We start from the raw sequence: 23,446 nt of genomic DNA, 5'->3' as shown, positions 1-23,446 counted from the left end.
CTCCCCTGTATATATACAGTGCAGTCACCCCTCCCCCTGTATATACACAGTACAGTCACATATCCCTGTATATACACAGTGCAGTCACACGTTCACTATATACATCTTTCAGTCCCGGCCGCACTGTTACCGGTCACGTGGGACCTCAGCCCAGTTCATTGAACGGTTATGAAAGATACAATATAGCGACTTATGCAACTAGGCCCCGCCTACATAACCATATAAGGCTCCGGAGTCCCTCCCTATAGCCACACCCTGACGAGCTCCTGCGCTGTGATTTGATGAACGGTTTAAGGGCAGGAAATGTGGTAACGATAGAGGAAGTCATCGTCCTGATCTAGTGACCCAAACCGGGAGCGGAGATCACTGGGGCGACATGGGCAGCGTGGACCTGGTGAAGCTGGGGGGAGTGCTGGTGAAGAATGCCCTGAGCGGGGAGGTGAGGAGCCGGGGGGAGTGCTGGTGAGGAGCTGGGGGGAGTGCTGGTGAGGAGCCGGGGGGAGTGCTGGTGAGGAGCCGGGGGGAGTGCTGGTGAGGAGCCGGGGGGAGTGCTGGTGAGGAGCCGGGGGGAGTGCTGGTGAGGAGCCGGGGGGAGTGCTGGTGAGGACCTGGGGGGAGTGCTGGTGAGGAGCCGGGGGGAGTGCTGGTGAGGACCTGGGGGGAGTGCTGGTGAGCCGGGGGGAGTGCTGGTGAAGAGCCGGGGGGAGTGCTGGTGAAGAATGCCCTGAGCGGGGAGGTGAGGAGCCGGGGGGAGTGCTGGTGAGGAGCCGGGGGGAGTGCTGGTGAGGAGCCGGGGGGAGTGCTGGTGAGGAGCCGGGGGGAGTGCTGGTGAGGAGCCGGGGGGAGTGCTGGTGAGGAGCCGGGGGGGAGTGCTGGTGAGGAGCCGGGGGGAGTGCTGGTGAGGACCTGGGGGGAGTGCTGGTGAGGAGCCGGGGGGAGTGCTGGTGAAGAATGCCCTGAGCGGGGAGGTGAGGAGCCGGGGGGAGTGCTGGTGAGGAGCTGGGGGGAGTGCTGGTGAGGAGCCGGGGGGAGTGCTGGTGAGGAGCCGGGGGGAGTGCTGGTGAGGAGCCGGGGGGAGTGCTGGTGAGGACCTGGGGGGAGTGCTGGTGAGGAGCCGGGGGGAGTGCTGGTGAGGACCTGGGGGGAGTGCTGGTGAGCCGGGGGGAGTGCTGGTGAGGAGCCGGGGGGAGTGCTGGTGAAGAATGCCCTGAGCGGGGAGGTGAGGAGCCGGGGGGAGTGCTGGTGAGGAGCCGGGGGGAGTGCTGGTGAGGAGCCGGGGGGAGTGCTGGTGAGGAGCCGGGGGGAGTGCTGGTGAGGAGCCGGGGGGAGTGCTGGTGAGGAGCCGGGGGGAGTGCTGGTGAGGAGCCGGGGGGAGTGCTGGTGAGGAGCCGGGGGGAGTGCTGGTGAGGACCTGGGGGGAGTGCTGGTGAGGACCTGGGGGGAGTGCTGGTGAGGACCTGGGGGGAGTGCTGGTGAGGACCTGGGGGGAGTGCTGGTGAGGACCTGGGGGGAGTGCTGGTGAGGAGCCGGGGGGAGTGCTGGTGAGGAGCCGGGGGGAGTGCTGGTGAGGAGCCGGGGGGAGTGCTGGTGAGGAGCCGGGGGGAGTGCTGGTGAGGACCTGGGGGGAGTGCTGGTGAGGACCTGGGGGGAGTGCTGGTGAGGAGCCGGGGGGAGTGCTGGTGAGGACCTGGGGGGAGTGCTGGTGAGGAGCCGGGGGGAGTGCTGGTGAGGAGCCGGGGGGAGTGCTGGTGAGGAGCCGGGGGGAGTGCTGGTGAGGAGCCGGGGGGAGTGCTGGTGAAGAATGCCCTGGGAGTGCTGGTGAGGAGCCGGGGGGAGTGCTGGTGAGGAGCCGGGGGGAGTGCTGGTGAGGAGCCGGGGGGAGTGCTGGTGAGGAGCCGGGGGGAGTGCTGGTGAGGAGCCGGGGGGAGTGCTGGTGAAGAATGCCCTGAGCGGGGAGGTGAGGAGCTGGGGGGAGTGCTGGTGAGGAGCCGGGGGGAGTGCTGGTGAAGAATGCCCTGAGCGGGGAGGTGAGGAGCCGGGGGAGTGCTGGTGAAGAGTGCCCTGAGCGGGGAGGGTGAGGAGCTGGGGGGGGGAGTGCTGGTGAGGAGCTGGGGGGGGGGGAGTGCTGGTGAGGAGCTGGGGGGGGAGTGCTGGTGTGGAGCTGGGGGGGGAGTGCTGGTGAGGAGCTGGGGGGGGAGTGCTGGTGAGGAGCTGGGGGGGGGAGTGCTGGTGAGGAGCTGGGGGGGGGAGTGCTGGTGAGGAGCTGGGGGGGGGAGTGCTGGTGAGGAGCTGGGGGGGGGAGTGCTGGTGAGGAGCTGGGGGGGGGGAGTGCTGGTGAGGAGCTGGGGGGGAGTGCTGGTGAGGAGCTGGGGGGGGGAGTGCTGGTGAGGAGCTGGGGGGGGAGTGCTGGTGAGGAGCTGGGGGGGGAGTGCTGGTGAGGAGCTGGGGGGGGGAGTGCTGGTGAGGAGCTGGGGGGGAGTGCTGGTGAGGAGCTGGGGGGAGTGCTGGTGAGGAGCTGGGGGGGGGGGAGTGCTGGTGAGGAGCTGGGGGGAGTGCTGGTGAGAGCTGGGGGGAGTGCTGGTGAGGAGCCGGGGGGGAGTGCTGGTGAAGAATGCCCTGAGCGGGGAGGTGAGGAGCGGGGGGAGTGCTGGTGAAGAGCTGGGGGGAGTGCTGGTGAAGAGCTGGGGGGAGTGCTGGTGAGGAGCTGGGGGGAGTGCTGGTGAGGAGCCGGGGGGAGTGCTGGTGAAGAATGCCCTGAGCGGGGAGGTGAGGAGCCGGGGGAGTGCTGGTGAAGAGTGCCCTGAGCGGGGAGGTGAGCAGCCGGGGGGAGTGCTGGTGAAGAGCCGGGGGGAGTGCTGGTGAAGAGTGCCCTGAGCGGGGAGGAGTGTCGGAGCCGGGGAGGGAGGGAGCTGTGTGAAGAGTGCCTGGGGTGAGGTGAGAGCCGGGGGGAGCTGGTGAAGAGTGCCTGAGCTGGTGAGGGGTGAGGAGCCGGGGGGAGTGCTGGTGAAGAGCCGGGGGGAGTGCTGGTGAAGAGTGCCCTGAGCGGGGAGGTGAAGAGCCGGGGGTGGGAGAGCGGGGAGTGCTGGTGAAGAGCCGGGGGGGCTGGTGAAGGTGCCTGGCGGGAGTGAGTGAGCCGGGAGCTGGAGAAGAGTGCCTGAGTGGGAGGTAAGGAGCCGGGGGGAGTGCTGGTGAAGAGTGCCCTGAGCGGGGAGGTGAGCAGCCGGGGGAGTGCTGGTGAAGAGCCGGGGGGAGTGCTGGTGAAGAGCCGGGGGGAGTGCTGGTGAAGAGTGCCCTGAGCGGGGAGGGGAGAGCCGGGGGGAGTGCTGGTGAGAGGTGAAGAGCCGGGGGGAGTGCTGGTGAAGAGTGCCCTGAGCGGGGAGGTGAGGAGCCGGGGGGAGTGCTGGTGAAGAGTGCCCTGAGTGGGAGAGGTAAGGAGCCGGGGGGAGTGCTGGTGAAGAGTGCCCTGAGGCGGGGAGGTAAGGAGCGGGGAGGTGAGGAGCCGGGGGGAGTGCTGGTGAAGAGTGCCCTGAGTGGGGAGGTAAGGAGCCGGGGGGGAGTGCTGGTGAAGAGCCGTGGGGAGTGCTGGTGGAGAGTGCCCTGAGCGGGAAGGTGAGGAGCTGGGGGTGAGGAGTCGGGGGAGCTGCCCTCTGCCCATTAGTAGTAATGATCCCAGCATGCCCCAACTAATGCAGACTGTCAAGGCACAAGGCATGCTGGTTGTTGTAGTTTTACAACGATTGGAGGACACTGCCCTAAATGTAAACTGGGGGGTGTACACATTACATAGGGGGGGGGGGGTGTACACATTACATAGGGGGGGGGGTGTACACATTACATAGGGGGGGGGGGGTGCACATTACATAGGGGGGGGGGTGTACACATTACATAGGGGGGGGTGTACACATAGGGGGGGGTGTACACATTACATAGGGGGGGGTGTACACATTACATAGGGGGGGGGTGTACACATTACATAGGGGGGGGGTGTACACATTACATAGGGGGGGGGTGTACACATTACATAGGGGGGGGGTGTACACATTACATAGGGGGGGGGGTGTACACATTACATAGGGGGGGGTGTACACATTACATAGGAGGGGGGGTACACATTACATAGGAGGGGGGGGTGTACACATTACATAGGAGGGGGGGGTGTACACATTACATAGGAGGGGGGGGGTACACATTACATAGGGGGGGGTACACATTACATAGGGGGGGGGGGTGTACACATTACATAGGGGGGGGGGTGTACACATTACATAGGGGGGGGGGGTGTACACATTACATAGGGGGGGGGGTGTACACATTACATAGGGGGGGGGGGTGTACACATTACATAGGGGGGGGGTGTACACATTACATAGGGGGGGGGTGTACATACATAGGGGGGGGTGTACACATTACATAGGGGGGGGGGTGTACACATTACATAGGGGGGGGGTGTACACATTACATAGGGGGGGGGGGTGTACACATTACATAGGGGGGGGGTGTACACATTACATAGGGGGGGTGTACACATTACATAGGGGGGGGGTGTACACATTACATAGGGGGGGGGGGTGTACACATTACATAGGGGGGGGGTGTACACATTACATAGGGGGGGGGTGTACACATTACATAGGGGGCGGGGTGTACACATTACATAGGGGGGGGTGTACACATTACTAAGGGGGGGGGGGTGTACACATTACATAGGGGGGGGGGTGTACACATTACATAGGGGGGGGGTGTACACATTACATAGGGGGGGGGGTGTACACATTACATAGGGGGGGGGGGTGTACACATTACATAGGGGGGGGGGTGTACACATTACATAGGGGGGGGGTGTACACATTACATAGGGGGGGTGTACACATTACATAGGGGGTGTGTGGGGGGATGGGTCCACATTACATAGGGGGGGGTGGGTCCACATTACATAGGGGGGGGTGTACACATTACATAGGGGGGGGTGTACACATTACATAGGGGTGTGTGGGGGGATGGGTCCACATTACATAGGGGGGGTGGGTCCACATTACATAGGGGGGGTGTACACATTACATAGGGGGGGGGGGTGTACACATTACATAGGGGGGGGTGTACACATTACATAGGGGTGTGTGGGGGGATGGGTCCACATTACATAGGGGGGATGGGTCCACATTACATAGGGGGGGTGGGTCCACATTACATAGGGGGGGTGGGTCCACATTACATAGGGGGGGGTGTACACATTACATAGGGGCGGGGGTGTACACATTACATAGGGGGGGGGTGTACACATTACATAGGGGGGGGGGTGTACACATTACATAGGGGGGGGGGTGTACACATTACATAGGGGGGGGTGTACACATTACATAGGGGGGGGGGGTGTACACATTACATAGGGGGCGGGTGTACACATTACATAGGGGGGGGGTGTACACATTACATAGGGGGGGGGTGTACACATTACATAGGGGGGGGGTGTACACATTACATAGGGGGGGGGGTGTACACATTACATAGGGGGGGTGTACACATTACATAGGGGGGGGGGTGTACACATTACATAGGGGGGGGGTGTACACATTACATAGGGGGGGGGTGTACACATTACATAGGGGTGTGTGGGGGGATGGGTCCACATTACATAGGGGGGGTGGGTCCACATTACATAGGGGGGGGGTGTACACATTACATAGGGGGGGGTGTACACATTACATAGGGGTGTGTGGGGGGATGGGTCCACATTACATAGGGGGGGTGGGTCCACATTACATAGGGGGGGGGTGTACACATTACATAGGGGCGGGGGTGTACACATTACATAGGGGGGGTGTACACATTACATGGGGGGGGGGGTGTACACATAGGGGGTGTGTGGGGGGATGGGTCCACATTACATAGGGGGGGTGTACACATTACATAGGAGGGGGGGGTGTACACATTACATAGGAGGGGGGGGGTGTGCACATTACATAGGAGGGGGGGGGGGTGTGCACATTACATAGGAGGGGGGGGGGTGTGCACATTACATAGGAGGGGGGGGGTGTGCACATTACATAGGAGGGGGGGGTGTACACATTACATAGGAGGGGGGGTGTACACATTACATAGGAGGGGGGGGTGTACACATTACATAGGAGGGGGGGGTGTGCACATTACATAGGAGGGGGGGTGTGCACATTACATAGGAGGGGGGGGTGTGCACATTACATAGGAGGGGGGGGTGCACATTACATAGGAGGGGGGAGGGGTGTGCACATTACATAGGAGGGGGGGGTGTACACATTACATAGGAGGGGGGGGTGTACACATTACATAGGAGGGGGGGGTGTACACATTACATAGGAGGGGGGGGTGTACACATTACATAGGAGGGGGGGTGTACACATTACATAGGAGGGGGGGGTGTACACATTACATAGGAGGGGGGGGTGTACACATTACATAGGAGGGGGGGGTGTACACATTACATAGGAGGGGGGTGTACACATTACATAGGAGGGGGGGGTGTACACATTACATAGGAGGGGGGGGGTGTACACATTACATAGGAGGGGGGGGTGTACACATTACATAGGAGGGGGGGGTGTACACATTACATAGGAGGGGGGGGTGTACACATTACATAGGAGGGGGGGGGTGTACACATTACATAGGGGGGGGGTGTACACATTACATAGGAGGGGGGTGTACACATTACATAGGGGCTGGGGGTGTACACATTACATAGGGGCGGGGGGTGTACACATTACATAGGGGGCGGGGGTGTACACATTACATAGGGGGGGTGTAGCACATTACATAAGGGGGGGGGGTGTACACATTACATGGGGGGGGTGTACACATAGGGGTGTGTGGGGGGATGGGTCCACATTACATAGGGGGGGTGTACACATTACATAGGGGGGGTGTACACATTACATAGGGGGGGTGTACACATTACATAGGGGGGGGGTGTACACATTACATAGGGGGGGGGTGTACACATTACATAGGGGGGGGGTGTACACATTACATAGGGGGGGGTGTACACATTACATAGGGGGGTGGGTCCACATTACATAGGGGGGGGGGGTTGTTCACATTACATAGGGGGGGGGGGTTGTTCACATTACATAGGGGGGGGGGGTTGTTCACATTACATAGGGGCGGGGGTGTACACATTACATAGGGGCGGGGGTGTACACATTACATAGGGGCGGGGGTGTACACATTACATAGGGGCGGGGGTGTACACATTACATAGGGGGGGGGGTACACATTACATAGGGGGGGGGGTACACATTACATAGGGGGGGGGTGTACACATTACATAGGGGGGTGTGTACACATTACATAGGGGGGTGTACACATTACATAGGGGGGGGTGTACACATTACATAGGGGGTGTGTGGGGGGATGGGTCCACATTACATAGGGGGGGTGGTGTACACATTACATAGGGGGGTGGTGTACACATTACATAGGGGGGGGTGTACACATTACATAGGGGGGGGTGTACACATTACATAGGGGGGGTTGTACACATTACATAGGGGGGGTTGTACACATTACATAGGGGGGGTTGTTCACATTACATAGGGGGGGGTTGTTCACATTACATAGGGGGGGGGTGTTCACATTACATAGGGGGGGGGTGTTCACATTACATAGGGGGGGGGGTGTCCACATTACATAGGGGGGGGTGTCCACATTATATAGGGGGGGGTTACACATTACATAGGGGGGGTGTACACATTACATAGGGGGGGGGTGTACACATTACATAGGGGGGGGTGTACACATTACATAGGGGGGGGTGTACACATTACATAGGGGGGGGGGTGTACACATTACATAGGGGGGGGGGTGTACACATTACATAGGGGGGTGTGTACACATTACATAGGGGGGGTGTACACATTACATAGGGGGGGTGTACACATTACATAGGGGGTGTGTGGGGGGATGGGTCCACATTACATAGGGGGGGGTGTACACATTACATAGGGGGGGGTGTACACATTACATAGGGGGGGGTGTACACATTACATAGGGGGGGGGTGTACACATTACATAGGGGGGTGGTGTACACATTACATATGGGGGGGTTGTTCACATTACATAGGGGGGGGTGTTCACATTACATAGGGGGGGGGGTGTCCACATTACATAGGGGGGTGTACACATTACATAGGGGGGGTGGGTCCACATTATATAGGGGGGGGGTTACACATTACATAGGGGGGGTGTACACATTACATGGGGGTGTGTGTGGGGGGGTGTACACATTACATAGGGGGGGGTGTACACTTTACATAGGGGTGTGTGTGTGGGGGGGGGGTAGTTTATGGTGACATTAGATCTGACATTTTCTTCCCCCAGGCAGTGGAGCTGCAGTCTCTGTGGAGGGACAGCGCCACCATCCTGTTCTTCCTGAGAAGGTTCGGCTGCCAGATCTGCCGCTGGACGGCAAAAGAAATCTCCAAGCTTCAAGAATCTCTCAGCGCCAACCAGATCCGTCTGATCGGGATCGGACCAGAGAGTGCGGGGCTGCAGGAGTTTGTGGACGGGAAATATTTTACAGGGGGTAAGGGGACAAAAACAAGTGGCGCATTAAAGGTTAATGTGGGGTCATGGGCGCTAGGATTTGGTCATAGTCGTGCAGACAGTCTGATGTATGTCTTAATCATTTCTGACACTCCAGATCCGTGCCTAAGTGGGTGGAGCATCTAGTGACTCCGCCCCTCAGTGCCCGCCCAGTGTGCCGGTATTACCCTGACTGTTTCTTTAAATGCTTCAATAATCGTCCGTTCTTCTGTCTTCAGATCTACCGGAAAATTCCCTGAATACGACAATTGGAATTTCTGTATAATTAAAGGGGTACTCCGGGGGAAAACAAACATATTGAAATCAACTGGTGCCAGAAAGTTATACAGATTTGTAAATTACTTCTATATAAAAATCTTAACCCTTCCAGTACTTATCAGCTGCTGTATACTACAGAGGAAGTTGTGTAGTTCTTTCCAGTCTGACCACAGTGCTCTCTGCTGACACCTCTGTCCGTGTTTTGCTTCTGCTCTATACAGTTCCTGACATGGACAGAGGTGTCAGCAGAGAGCACTGTGGTCAGACAGGAAAGAACTACACAACTTCCTGTGGGGCATACAGCAGCTAATAAGTACTGGAAGGATTGAGATTTTTATATAGAAGTAATTTACAAATCTGTAGAACTTTCTGGCACCAGCTGATTTGAAAACATTTCTTTCCCTTTTGGAGTACCCCTTTAAACAGTTAGGCTGCTTTCGCATTATGAAAAGTACCCGTTATCGCTCGTTATTTTATGACTGGATGTAGTAACGGGAGAATCGGTGCGTTATTTCTTCCGTTCAGTCGTCTGTCATAAATTAACGTCCGTTATGAATAACGGGTTAAAACGGCTATTCGAAAAATCCCATAGACTATAATGGGATTTTCTACCGTCCGTTAATGGCCATTTAACCCCGCGATTTTATAACTGGTACTTTTCATAGTGTGAGAGCAGCCTAAGAAGAATTCTCTCTGCTCTTGTTTGGTTAAACTTTATTAAGATTCTCATTGTTGGATACAAGCGCCGGATTATTAAACATTTTGGATTGTTAGTATTTTGGGTTTATAAGACTTTGTCTTTAACTTGTTTTTGCCTTTTTGATTTACTAGACTTTTTTACCTTTTGGTTTGTTTGACTTCTTGACTTCATCTTTCTGGTTTATTTGACCTTTTGATTTGACTTTTGGGATTGTTAGATTTATTTCTTTAGTAAACTATTTGGATTGTTATTTTTTTGTTTGTTAGGTTTGTGTTTTGTATGTTTTTTTTCTTTTTCTTCTTTTTTTTTTTTTTTTTTTTTATTTTATTTTTATTTTTATTTTTTTTAATCATTTATTTTCTTCCAACTTTTAATTCTTTTTGTTTTTACTAAACTGTTTTATTAGTTCATTATTTTATTTTATTATATATATATATATATATATATATATATATATATATATATATATATATTTTTTTTTTTTTTTGGTTTTCCCCCAGCTTTGGAGTAAAGGAATTTCCCTGTTTATTGCAGTAAAGCTCTGGTTTGGATTCATTATTTTCCTTCTTAGTATGGGGCCATGTTCACGCGGCTGATTCCATGCGGAATGTCCGCTAGGGAAACATAGGGCGGACATTCCGCACATTTGAATGCTCTGGGCAGTGGATTGGAGACAAACAGCAATTCTCAGCAGTGCTTCCCAACTATGGTGCCTCCAGCTGTTGCAAAACTACAACTCCCAGCATGCTAAGCATCAGGTATCATGGTCTGGGCATTGGATGGGAGACCAATAGCAATTCTCATAGCAGTGTATTTCCCAACTGGGGTGCCACCAGCTGTCGAAAAACTACAACTCCCAGCATGCCCGGACAGCTGAAAGCTGTCCGGGCATGCTGGGAGTTGTAGTTTTGCAACAGCTGGTGGCACCCCAGTTGGGAAATACACTGATATAAGGGCTTATATGATGGGGGATCTACTCAGTAAACTATGCTGAGAGTTGTAGTTTTGTAACAGCTGGAGGCACCCTGGTTGGGAAGCACTGCTGAGAATTGCTGTTGGTCTCCCATCCACTGCCCAGACCATGATACCTGCTGTTTAGCCTGCTGGGAGTTGTAGTTTTGCAACAGCTGGTGGCACCCTGGTTGGGAAATACACTGATATAAGGGCTTATATGATGGGGGATCTGCTCAGTAAACCATGCTGAGAGTTGTAGTTTTTCAACAGCTGGAGGCACCCTTGTTGGGGAAACAGTGCTCTAGAGTAATGGTTGTGGTGATAACATTATATTGGGGGGTTTGTTAGTTCTGCAGTTACAGCAAATTTAGCAGAATCTATTTATGGCATTTTGTATAACCCCGTGTACCGCACCCCCATCCTGTTAATAAACAGCCCACCGCCATATAGGTGTAATCTCCATCACCCAATGCATCTGTTATCTGCAGGTTTACAGCCGTGAAGTTGTGTAATGAGGATTTTCTTCTTTGTTATAGAACTGTATCTGGATGAATCGAAGCAAAGCTACAAGATGCTGGGGTTCAAGAGGTCAGTGTCGGAAGAGTCCAGAAATTTAGACCAGGACATAGTTTTAACCCTCTAATAACTGGGCCTAATTTTTGAGTTTTTCATTTTTTAAAAGCCAGAACGTTTATATATATATATATATATATATATATATATATATATATATATATATATATATAATATATATTTTTTTTTTTTTTTTTTTCTCCATCTACTGGGGCTTTGTGTAACTAATGCCATCTTTTATTTTCCCATAAAAAGACGGAAAATGGAGTAAAAAAAAATTTAAAATAAAAAATTATTTAAAAAAAGCATTTTTTGCAACTTCTGGGGGATTTTGCTTTCTATACTGTGCAAGTTAAAGTAAAACAGACACTTACAGTATTCGGTGGATCAATACGATTACAAGGACACCAAATTTATATAGACCTTTTTAAAAAAAAAAAAAAAAATATCTATACTTACCCCTGCCTGTAACTTTTTATTTATTTTTTATTTTTATTTTTTTCTAATCTAATGGAATGTGTGAGGGCTCTTTATTTTAATTAATGAATTAATTATTTTAATTTTTTTAATGATTTTTTATTTATTTACTTATTTGTGCCCTGATCAGTAGATTTTGATTTACATTACATTTTATTTATAAAAAAAACTAAAATTTTTTGCCCCCTAATATATGATGTGACTGAAAAATCATCAATTTTGGCGTTTCTGCAGCATGTAGATGAGATTAGTTTTATTTTTTTATTCATATATTTTCTTGCTGCGGCTGCTAATGATGTGGATTTGAAGCTGCAGACTCGTGAATGCGGCTCTGGAGTATCCATTTTTAAAATTGACTTGCGTTTCGGTTTCTAATCTACCACGTCAGTTTTGTCGTGCATATTTTTTCTTTTGCGGCATTTGCCCATTGGCTTCAATGGGAAATTTAAACCCCATAATACATTTTTAACTGTGGATATTTAAACATATATATATTTTAACATTATTTGCCTAATCCTCACCACCATCAGTGGTTTAAAGATCCACAAAAAATTTACATCTACAGTGTAGGGTCACGCGTAAGGGGTTCCACAATGATGACCAATGACCCGACCCTATAGTGTGCCTCCAGCTGTTTTTCCTCCTGTGTCCTGCTTGCAGTAGCAATCCGCTGCTACATGCAGCCACACAGGGACATATAGGTCGCAATGCGACTAGCAAGTCCCTGTGTGGCTGCTCTTAGTGGCGGATTGCTGCTGCGAGCAGGACACAGGAGGAAAAACAGCTGGAGGCACACTATAGGGTTGGGTTATTGGCAGATCAGCCATGTAAAATGCGCTGCAGATCCGTTACGTGTGACCCTACCCATGTGTAGAATTTGGTGAAGATTTTCTGCTTTAAATGTTAGTGCATAATCTGCATCATATCCTCTGTGTGACACTTACTTAGCTAAATGCTTTTCCTGCGCACTTTTCATGCTTTTTTGTTTTCTTTCATTACAGGTACAATGCTCTTTCTGTTGTTCCTGCAGCTCTTGGGAAGAAAGTCAGAGATATTGTCACCTTGGTGAGAAAATATTCACACGTGAAGGTCGTATGGCGGAATTATATATATTTTTTTTATGTTAACGTGTTCTCGTACTTCTGTTTTTCCAGGCAAATGCAGATGGGGTGCAAGGAAACTTCAGTGGAGATCTCCTGCAGAGCGGGGGGATGCTGATCGTCAGTAAGGGTGTGAAGATTTTATATTTCCTACAAAATCCCTTTCCCCACGTGGGATTGTATAGTAAAGTAGCAATCTCTGCAGATGATGCTCAACTCTGTAAAGGGGTTAACACAATAGAGGACAGTGCACTGTATATAGTAGATAACACAATAGAGGACAGTGCACTGTTACAAATGGATCTGGATAGGTTGGAGGTTTGGGCTGGGAAGTGGCAGATGAGGTTCAACACTGATAAATGTAAGGTAATGCACATGGGGAGGAAAAATTCGGGCTGGGATTATGTATTAAATGGGAGAACACTTGGGACGACTGACATGGAAAAGGACTTAGAAGTCTTTGTTAACAGTAAATTTAGCTTTAGTGACCAGTGTCGGGTAGCTGCTGCCAAGGCAAATAAAATCATGGGGTGCATCAATAGGGGCATAGATGCCCACGACAAGGAAATAATTCTACCGCTGTACAAATCACTAGTCAGACCACACATAGAATACTGTGTACAGTACTGGTCAGACCACACATGGAATACTGTGTACAGTACTGGTCAGACCACACATGGAATACTGTGTACAGTACTGGTCAGACCACACATGGAATACTGTGTACAGTACTGGTCAGACCACACATGGAATACTGTGTACAGTACTGGTCAGACCACACATGGAATACTCTGTACAGTACTGGTCAGACCACACATGGAATACTGTGTACAGTACTGGCCAGATCACACATAGAATACTGTGTACAGTACTGGTCAGACCACACATGGAATACTCTGTACAGTACTGGTCAGACCACACATGGAATACTCTGTACAGTACTGGTCAGACCACACATGGAATACTCTGTACAGTACTGGTCAGACCACACATGGAATACTCTGTACAGTACTGGTCAGACCACACATGGAATACTGTGTACAGTACTGGTCAGACCACACATGGAATACTCTGTACAGTACTGGTCAGACCACACATGGAATACTCTGTACAGTACTGGTCAGACCACACATGGAATACTCTGTACAGTACTGGTCAGAGAACACATGGAATACTGTGCACAGTACTGGTCAGACCACACATAGAATACTGTGTACAGTACTGGTCAGACCACACATGGAATACTGTGTACAGTACTGGTCAGAGAACACATGGAATACTGTGCACAGTACTGGTCAGACCACACATGGAATACTGTGTACAGTACTGGTCAGACCACACATGGAATACTGTGTACAGTACTGGTCAGACCACACATGGAATACTGTGTACAGTACTGGTCAGACCACACATGGAATACTGTGTACAGTACTGGTCAGACCACACATGGAATACTCTGTACAGTACTGGTCAGACCACACATGGAATACTCTGTACAGTACTGGTCAGACCACACATGGAATACTCTGTACAGTACTGGTCAGACCACACATGGAATACTCTGTACAGTACTGGTCAGACCACACATGGAATACTCTGTACAGTACTGGTCAGACCACACATGGAATACTGTGTACAGTACTGGTCAGACCACACATGGAATACTGTGTACAGTACTGGTCAGACCACACATGGAATACTGTGTACAGTACTGGTCAGACCACACATGGAATACTGTGTACAGTACTGGTCAGACCACACATGGAATACTGTGTACAGTACTGGTCAGACCACACATGGAATACTGTGTACAGTACTGGTCAGACCACACATGGAATACTGTGTACAGTACTGGGCACCAGTGTACAAGAAAGATATAGTGGAGCTGGAGGGGGTTCAAAGATGGGCAACCAGAGTAATACGGGGAATGGGAGGACTACAGTACCCAGAAAGATTATCAGAATTAGGGTTATTTAGTTTAGAAAGAAGAAGGCTTAGGGGCGACCTAATAACTATGTATAAATATATCAGGGACCGTACAGAGATCTCTCCATGATCTATTTATACCCAGGACTGTATATATAACTAGGGGGCATCCTATTCATCTAGAGGAAAGAAGGTTTCTACACCAGCACAGACGGGGGTTCTTTACTGTAAGAGCAGTGAAACTGTGGAATTCTCTCCCTGTGGAGGTGTCATGGTGAACTCTGTAAAAGAATATAAAAGGGGTCTGGATGCATTTTTGGAGAATAATAACATTGCTGGTTATGTATAGTAGATTTATAGGAACAGAACGTTGATCCAGGGATTTATTCCGATGCCATATTTGGAGTCGGGAAAGAAACAAAAACAAAACTCACACACGTCTCCATAGAGGGAAAAACAAGATGTTATAAGGGTCAGAATTAGACCATGTAAAACATTATTTATCTATTTAAATAAATAAATTAAAGAACTAACTTGCTGTATTTGTACTAACCCCCAGAATAAAACCTAATTTATTTATTAACCGCCTGGAATAGATATACTTTTTTTTTTATTTTTATTTTTTTTCATTTCACACAATATTGCATGAAAAAATAAAAGGTGCTCCTATACGGCTCAATCAGTGGTAAAAAAAACAAAAAAACTGACAAACAAAAAATATAATTGAAAAAATGCTATATTATATTTTATCTGCAGAAATGGAGCAATTCTTGATTGTACCCAAAGTTGCCACAAGGTGTCAGCAGTGAACGGGTGCAGAATAGAGCAGTGTTTCCCGACCAGGGTGCCTCCAGCTGTTGCAAAACTACAACTCCCAGCATGCCTGGAAAGTCAAAGGCTGTCCGGGCATGCTGTAAGTAGTAGTTTTGCAACATCTGGAGGCACCCTGGTTGGGAAACACTGGAGTAAGGACTAGTAAAGCATAAGAGGGAGGGGGGGGGGGGGGGGTGTTCACGTCCCAGCATAATAAGAGATCCATTACTACATTCTATAGATAAAATCATCTTCTATAAATTATTATTTTTTTTTTTCTTTTACTAGGAGGAGAAAAAGTTTTACTGCATTTTGTACAGGATTCCCCTGGTGACCACGTTCCTCTGGATACCATAGTGAAAACTCTAGGAATCTCCGCGAATGTGACTGAAGGACAGCGCCCACAGGTGGGAGCCAATATATACTGTTCATATTATTTATATATCCTGTTACATATATAATGCTTTGTTTGTATTATTGATATATATATTGTTATATATATATATTATACAGCTAGGAACAACATGATCATCAAAGGGGCAGACAGTATATATAAGTAATCCAAACAATATACCGTATTTATCGGCGTATAACACGCACCTTTTAGGCTAAAAATTTTAGCCTAAAGTCTGTGTGCGTGTTATACGCCGATACACCCCCAGGAAAGGCAGGGGGAGAGAGGCCGTTGCTGCCCGCTTCTCTCCCCCTGCCTTTCCTGGGGTCTAGAGCGCTGCTGTCGGCCCTTTTCACCCCCTGGTTATCGGCGCCGCTGCCCGTTCTGTCCCCCTGACTATCGGTGCCGGCGCCGATAGCCAGGGGGAGAGAAGGGGCAGCGGCACCCATTGCCGGCGCCGCTGCCCCGTTGCCTCCCCCCATCCCCGGTGGCATAATTACCTGAGTCGGGTCCGCGCTGCTCCAGGCCTCCGTCGTGCGTCCCCGGCGTCATTGCTATGCGCTGAACGGCGCGGCGCATGACGTCAGAGCGCCGCGCCGTGCATAGCAACGACGCTGGGGACGCACGACCGAGGCCTGGAGCAGCGCGGACCGGACTCAGGTAATTATGCCACCGGGGATGGGGGGAGGCAACGGGGGCAGCGGCGCCGGCAATGGGTGCCGCTGCCCCTTCTCTCCCCCTGGCCGATAACCAGGGGGTGAGAAGGGCCGACAGCAGCGCTCTAGACCCCAGGGAAGGCAGGGGGAGAGAAGCGGGCAGCGACGGCCTCTCTCCCCCTGCCTTTCCTGGGGGTATATCGGGGTATACACGCGCACACACGCACCCTAATTTTATCATGGATATTTGGGTAAAAAACTTTTTTTACCCAAATATCCTTGGTAAAATGAGGGTGCGTGTTATAGGCCGGTGCGTGGTATACCCCGATAAATACAGTATTAATTAATACACACACACACACACACACACACACACACGTGTGTGTATGTGTATATATATATATATATATATATATATATATATATATATATATATATATATATATATATATATATAATGTGTGTGTGTGTATTAATTAATATATTGTTTGGATTACTTATATATACTGTCTGCCCCTTTTGATGATAATGTTGTTCCTAGCTGTAATATATATATAATTTTACCCTACAGCAGGTGGCGCTCTGTTTTCTAAAGCAAAGATCTAAATCTATTTGATTTAAAGGGAAACTGACAGCTGGATTAGGCTGGGTTCACACTACGTTTTCTCCCATACGGGAGCGCATACGGCAGGGGGGAGCTAAAACCTCGCGCTCCCGTATGTCATTCATTTCAATGAGCCGGCCGGAGTGAAACGTCCGGTCGGCTCATTTTTGCGCCGTATGCGCTTTTACAACCGGACCTCAAGCCGTGGTTGACCACAGTTTTAGGTCCGGTTGTAAAAGCGCATACGGCGCAAAAATGAGCCGACCGAACGTTTCACTCCGGCCGGCTCATTGAAATGAATGACATACGGGAGCGCGAGGTTTTAGCTCCCCCCTGCCGTATGCGCTCCCGTATGGGAGAAAACGTAGTGTGAACCCAGCCTTACAATGATGTCTCTCTTACCCCGTCCCTGAACTGTGTTTGGTCACCTTGCCGCAATTGCTGGCTTAAGCCGATACTTTTATCATGTGTATGGGCAGCTATAGCTTCTTACTTGCCCTTTTACAAAGGTGATGACTTAAAGGGGAACTCCGGTGGAAACTTATTATTATTATTTTTTTTTATTAACTGATGTCAGAAAGTTTAACAGATTTGTAAATGACTTCTTCTGTTAAAAAAAATCTTAATCCTTCCAGTACTTTAAAGCAGCTGTATGCTACAGAGAAAATTCTGTTCTTTTTGAATTTATTTTTTGTCTTGTCGACAGTGCTCTCTGCTGACACCTCTGTCCGTGTCAGGAACTGTCCAGAGCAGCGTAGGTTTGCTGTGGGGATTTTCTCCTGCTCTGGACAGTTATTGATATGGGCATCAGGTGTCAGTAGAGAGCACTGTGGACAAGACAAAAAAGAAATCAAAAAGAAAAGAATTTCCTCTGTAGCATACAGCTGCTAATAATTAATGGAAGGGGAAATATTTCTTATATAGAAGTAAATTACAAATCTGTTTAACTTTCTGCCCCCAGTTGATTTGATTGGAAAACTTTTTTTATTTTTTTATTTTTTTTAATCAAATCAACTGGTGGCAGAAAGTTAAACAGCTTTGTAAATTACTTCTATATAAAAAATCTTAATCCTTCCAGTACTTATCAGCTGCTGAAGTTGCGTTGTTCTTTTCTGTCTGACCACAGTGCTCCCTGCTGACACCTCTGTCAGTGTCAGGAACTGTCCAGAGCAGGAGAGGTTTGCTATGGGGATTTGCTTCAGCTCTGGACAGTTCCTCACATGGACAGAGGTGTCAGCCGAGAGCATAACTCAATTTCCTCTGTATTATACAGCAGCTGATAAGTACTGGAAGGATTATTATTTTTTAATAGATGCAAATTAAAAATCTGTTTAACTTTCTGGCACCAGTTGATTTGAAAATATTTTTCCTCTGGGGTGCCCCTTTAAGCATGCCCTCTAGAGCCGTGTTTCCCAACTCATGCTCCTGCAGCTGTTGCAAAACTAAAACTCCAAGCCTGATGGGAGTTTTAGTTTTGCAACAGCTGAAGGCGCATGGGTTGTGAAACACGGCTATAGAGCAGTGGTCCCCAAACGGAGGCCCTTCAGATGTTGCAAATCTACAACTCTCAGCATGCCCGGACAGCCAACGGCTGTCCGGGCATGCTGGGAGTTGTAGTTTTGCAACATCTGAAGGGCTGCATGCTGTCCAGGCATGCTGGGAGTTGTAGTTTTGCAATCTCTCCAGTAAAGGAATTGTTCCGCCCTGTACTGTGTATAGTGAATAATCTTCTCTTATAACTTTCCTTCCTTAGTGTAATGATGATGTCTGCACTCGATGAATGAAGAATTTGCCGGCCTCCCTGTTCATTGTCTTCTCTCTCCGCTCCCCATGAACCTTCGTTGCCTGCGCCATAACCACAGGGGCGTTTGTAGGATTATTATAGGACCTAAGGGGCTCCCCCGACCTTCCTGTAATTGAAGCCTAATCTCTGTGTAATGAAACAATATGCAACTTCTGACACAGATTTTCAAGATCTCTGCTTGCTGTCACATCGTTCTTGACACCCAGAGGCTGAAAACCTTGTCCTGGTCACGTCCAGACGACACAGCTGTAGGACTCGTTCCATTGTATCAGGGCAGTGGATTCAGATTCAGATTGGTCTCCATTTTCTTCAATGTTATAATAATCTTTATTGACCTACAACTTAAAGCCTCCTAATAGTAATTCACCCCCCCCCCCAATTTGGGAACCTAGGATCCTGCAATAAAGCCCCCTATTAGTAATTCACACTCCCCCCTTTAGGATCTTGCACTAAAGCCCCTTATAAGTAATTAACCCCCCTTTCTGATCAGGAGTTAAAGCTTCCTATTAGTAATTAACCCCTGCCCGTTTGGGATTCTGCACTAAAGCCCCCTATTAGTAATTCACTCCCCCCCCCCCCCCCCCCTTTAAGATCCTGCACTAAAGCCCCTTAGAAGTAATTAACCCCCCTTTCTGATCAGGAGTTAAAGCTTCCTATTATTAATTAACCCCTGCCCATTTGGGATCCTGCACTAAAGTCCCCTATTAATAATTCCCCGCCCCCTATTAGTAATTCACAACCACCCCCAAAGCCCCTTATTAGTAATTCACCCCCTTTTAGGATCCTGCACTGATGAATACACACAAGTCTATGTAGTCGGGTACATTTTATTGACATTCTTTTTTTCCTTTATACAATTGATTGTGATTAATTAACATTGTATAATAGTAATTAATTTATATTACACTCTGGTGTCTGTTTCTTGTCTCTATTGTGCATTTACACATTCTATGCTGCTAAAAGACAGTGTTTCCCAACCAGAGTGTCTCCCGTTGCTGCAAAACTACAACTCCCAGCATGGCTGTCCGGGCATTCTGGAATTTGTTGTTTTGCAATAGCTGGAGGCATCCTGGTTGGCAAACGCTGCTCTAAGAGCTGTCAGTTCCATGTCCAGTCATTAAAGAAGCAATAAACAGCACCTACCACCACTCGTCACAGCTGTACACAGACATGGCGGTCTCCAAGGATAGAAGAAAGCTGGTCGTCCAGCAACAGGATGTGCGGTAAAACAGTGCATTTTAATTCCAACCAAGTGCGCGTTAGTACAGAGCAATAACACCGACGCGTTTTGTATCTTAGCCATCCTAACACATTGCATCAGAACACCATGACTAAGGGTCACTAAGATCTGAAATGCGCCCTTGTGGGATATTGACTGTATGTGGATACAAGAAAGTAGGCAGAAAGATGTATGGAAAAATAATCCTCCTTCATTCCCTCCTAATGCACGGTAGTACAGAGCAATAACACCGACAAGTTTTGTATCTTAGCCATCCTAATTGCATCAGAACACCACGACTAAGGATCGCTATGCTCTGAAACACGTCTGTCTTATTGCTCTGTACTACAATGCATTAGGAAGAAATTAAGAAGGATTGTTTAACTGCACATCATGCTGCTGGACAACTTGTTTTCTTCTATCAAAAAATAAATAAAAATATATATAAAATGATTTTAATTTTAAAGGAAACCTGTCAACAAGTCACCTACACTAAACCTAATACACTGGATTATAGTGTGGGTGAACAGGAGTTCATACAAGGGTCACTTACTTTTTCTTTTGGTCCATCAGCTTCCGAATTCCGGCCGGACTGTATTGCCGTCGGTGGGGGTGGCGTATAATATTCTTAAAGGGGTATTCCAAGAAAAAACTTTTTTATATATATTAACTGGCTCCAGAAAGTTAAACAGATTTGTAAATTACTTCTATTAAAAAATCTTAATCCTTTCAGTACTTATGAGCTTCTGAAGTTAAGGTTGTTCTTTTCTGTCTAAGTCCTCTCTGTTGACACGTGTTTCGGGAAACGCCCAATTTAGAAGCAAATCCCCATAGCAAACCTCTTCTAAACTGGGCGTTTCCCGAGACACGTGTCATCAGAGAGCACTTAGACAGAAAAGAACAACCTTAACTTCAGAAGCTCATAAGTACTGAAAGGATTAAGATTTTTTTTTAATAGAAGTTATTTACAAATCTGTTTAACTTTCTGGAGCCAGTTGATATATATAAAAAATTTTTTTCTGGATAACCCCTTTAACTTTGTGCACGTACTCTAAAAGAAGCAGCCCAAAACAAATGAGACATCTTATCATCAGGACGGAATATTTAAATTCAGTGATTTCTTTATTCTGATACAATGAAGTAAATTACAAAGTTGCTCTATTTCATGTGCCGTGCAGCATCAGTTCTCACCACTAGATGGCGCCTCTGTAAAGGAAAATTCAACGCAGAAAGACATCTTATTAGCAGCTGCCATACCGTATAGCTGGCGCCGGCAGAGGTCAATGCTGTCGGGAAAGATCTTTCCTATAAAAAGATGTCGAGTATCAAGACTGGGGGGGGGGGGCAAGGGGGCACGAAACGGGAGGGAGGTGTTGGTACGGAAAACATTAAAAATTAGTAATATTCATCTAATGTGTATGAGCTGATAGGATTCCCCATAGTCCAGTATGCAAAAGGTGCAGAGGGGGAGGGTTTAGCTCTGTGATGGGATTTGGAAAGATTCTAGATGGTGGCCTTCTTTAAACCGGGGACCTCTAGATGATGCAAAACTTCAGCTCCCAGCATGCTCTGTAGTATACAGCAGCTAAAAAGTATTGGAAGGATTAAGATCTCCAAACTGTGGATATCGAGGTAAAGCAAAACTACAACTCCCAGCATGCCTGGGCATGCTGGGAGTTATAGTTTTGCTTTACCTCGATATCCACAGTTTGGAGATCTTAATCCTTCCAGTACTTATTAGCTGCTGTATACTACAGAGGAAATTGTTTTCTTTTTGGATTTCTTTTCTGACACGAACACAGTGCTCTCTGCTCCTCTGTCCATTTTAGGAACTGTCCAGAGCAGGAGATGTTTGCTATGGGAATTTTCCTCCTGATCTGGACAGAGGTGTCAGCAGAGAGCACTGTGTCCGTGATAGAAAAGAAATCCAAAAAGAAAAGAATTTCCTCTGTAGTATACAGCCGCTAATAAGTACTGGAAGGATTAAGATTTTTTTCATAGAAGTAATTTACAAATCTGTGTAACTTTCTGGCACCGGTTGATTTAAAAAATAAATAAATAAAAAAGTTTTCCACCGGAGTACCTCTTTAAGGCAGGATGGATGACGCTTCTAGTAAATGCCAGGAAGACGTTCCCCAGACCATGACACCACCACAACGGGCCTGTTGAGCCACACCGGTCCGGTGCATCCAGGGCTTATGGCTTCATTCTGTTTACGTCAGATGCAGAACCGGGTGACCCAACCTTCCATATCGTTCAGCAGGGAATGGCACTCGTCTGTCCAGATGATCTTCTTGGGCCACTTGACGTCTTTCCCCGGCTCGTGGGACGTATGGTTCGCCATGATGCAGGGTTGTCATGGGCACCCTTGTTGGTCTTCGGCTATTAACTCCTTAAGGACCGAGAGTTTTTCAGTTTTTGCACTTTCGTTTTTTCCTCTTTACCTTTTAAAAATCATAACCCTTTCAATTTCGCACCTAAATATTCATATGATGCTTATTTTTGGCGCCACCAATTCTACTTTGTGATGACATCAGTCATTTTACCCAAAAATCTACGGCGAAACGGAAAAAAATAATAATTGTGTGACAAAATTTTAAGAAAAAACGCCATTTTGTAACTTGGGGCTTCCTTTTCTACACAGTGCGTTTTTCAGTAAAAATAACACCTTATCATTATTCTGTAGGTCCATACGATTAAAATGATCCCCTACTTATATAGGTTTGATTTTGTCGCACTTCTGGGAAAAATCATAAATACATGCAGGAAAATTTATACGATTAAAATTGTCATCTTCTGAGGGCTCATGTTTTGATCGCTTTTTATTCCTTTTTTTATGGTATAAAAAGTGACCAAAATCACACTATTTTGGACTCTTTTTTTTTGCACGTACGCCATTGACAGTGTTATTTAATTAACAATGTATTTTTATAGTTCGGACCTTTCCACACGCGCCGATACCACAAATGTTTATTTTCACTTTTTTTATGGGAAAAGGGGGGTGATTCAAATTTTTATTACAGGAGGGGTTAAATGAGCTTTAATTTTTTTTTTCACTTTTTTTTTGCAGTGTTATAGCTCCCATAGGGGGCTATAACACTGCACACACTGATCTTTTACACTGATCATTGTTATCCCATAGGGGGCTATAACACTGCACACACTGATCTTTTACACTGATCATTGTTATCCCATAGGGGGCTATAACACTGCACACACTGATCTTTTACACTGATCATTGTTATCCCATAGGGGGCTATAACACTGCACACACTGATCTTTTACACTGATCATTGTTATACCATAGGATAACATTGATCAGTGATTCTGCCACTTGCCTGCTCATGCCTGGATCTCAGGCACAGAGTAGTCATTTGACGATCAGACGAGC

General features: G+C 48.3%; 1 protein-coding gene across 2 annotated transcripts; it reads left to right on the top strand.

The window, feature by feature from the left end:
• Nucleotides 1-153: 153 nt before the first annotated feature.
• PRXL2B (peroxiredoxin like 2B) lies at nt 154-19,417 on the top strand. 2 transcript variants are annotated; one of them, XM_056542568.1, is made up of 7 exons: nt 154-308; nt 8,353-8,557; nt 11,026-11,077; nt 12,541-12,604; nt 12,694-12,769; nt 15,667-15,785; nt 18,786-19,417. In XM_056542568.1, the coding sequence occupies exons 1-7, from the start codon at nt 282-284 to the stop codon at nt 18,810-18,812; spliced, it is 570 nt and encodes a 189-aa protein (XP_056398543.1). In that variant the 5' UTR covers nt 154-281; the 3' UTR covers nt 18,813-19,417. The 2 variants fall into 2 exon arrangements, with proteins under 2 accessions (XP_056398543.1, XP_056398542.1); XM_056542567.1 differs by having other exon boundaries at nt 308-439.
• The last annotated feature ends 4,029 nt before the right edge of the window (nt 19,418-23,446 follow it).

This window comes from Hyla sarda, chromosome 10 (genome assembly GCF_029499605.1).
Source record: "Hyla sarda isolate aHylSar1 chromosome 10, aHylSar1.hap1, whole genome shotgun sequence".
In the NCBI taxonomy this organism is placed as follows: domain Eukaryota; kingdom Metazoa; phylum Chordata; class Amphibia; order Anura; family Hylidae; genus Hyla; species Hyla sarda.
The sequence above is the reverse complement of the archived record's forward strand: the minus strand, read 5'-3'. Positions and strand labels throughout refer to the sequence as shown.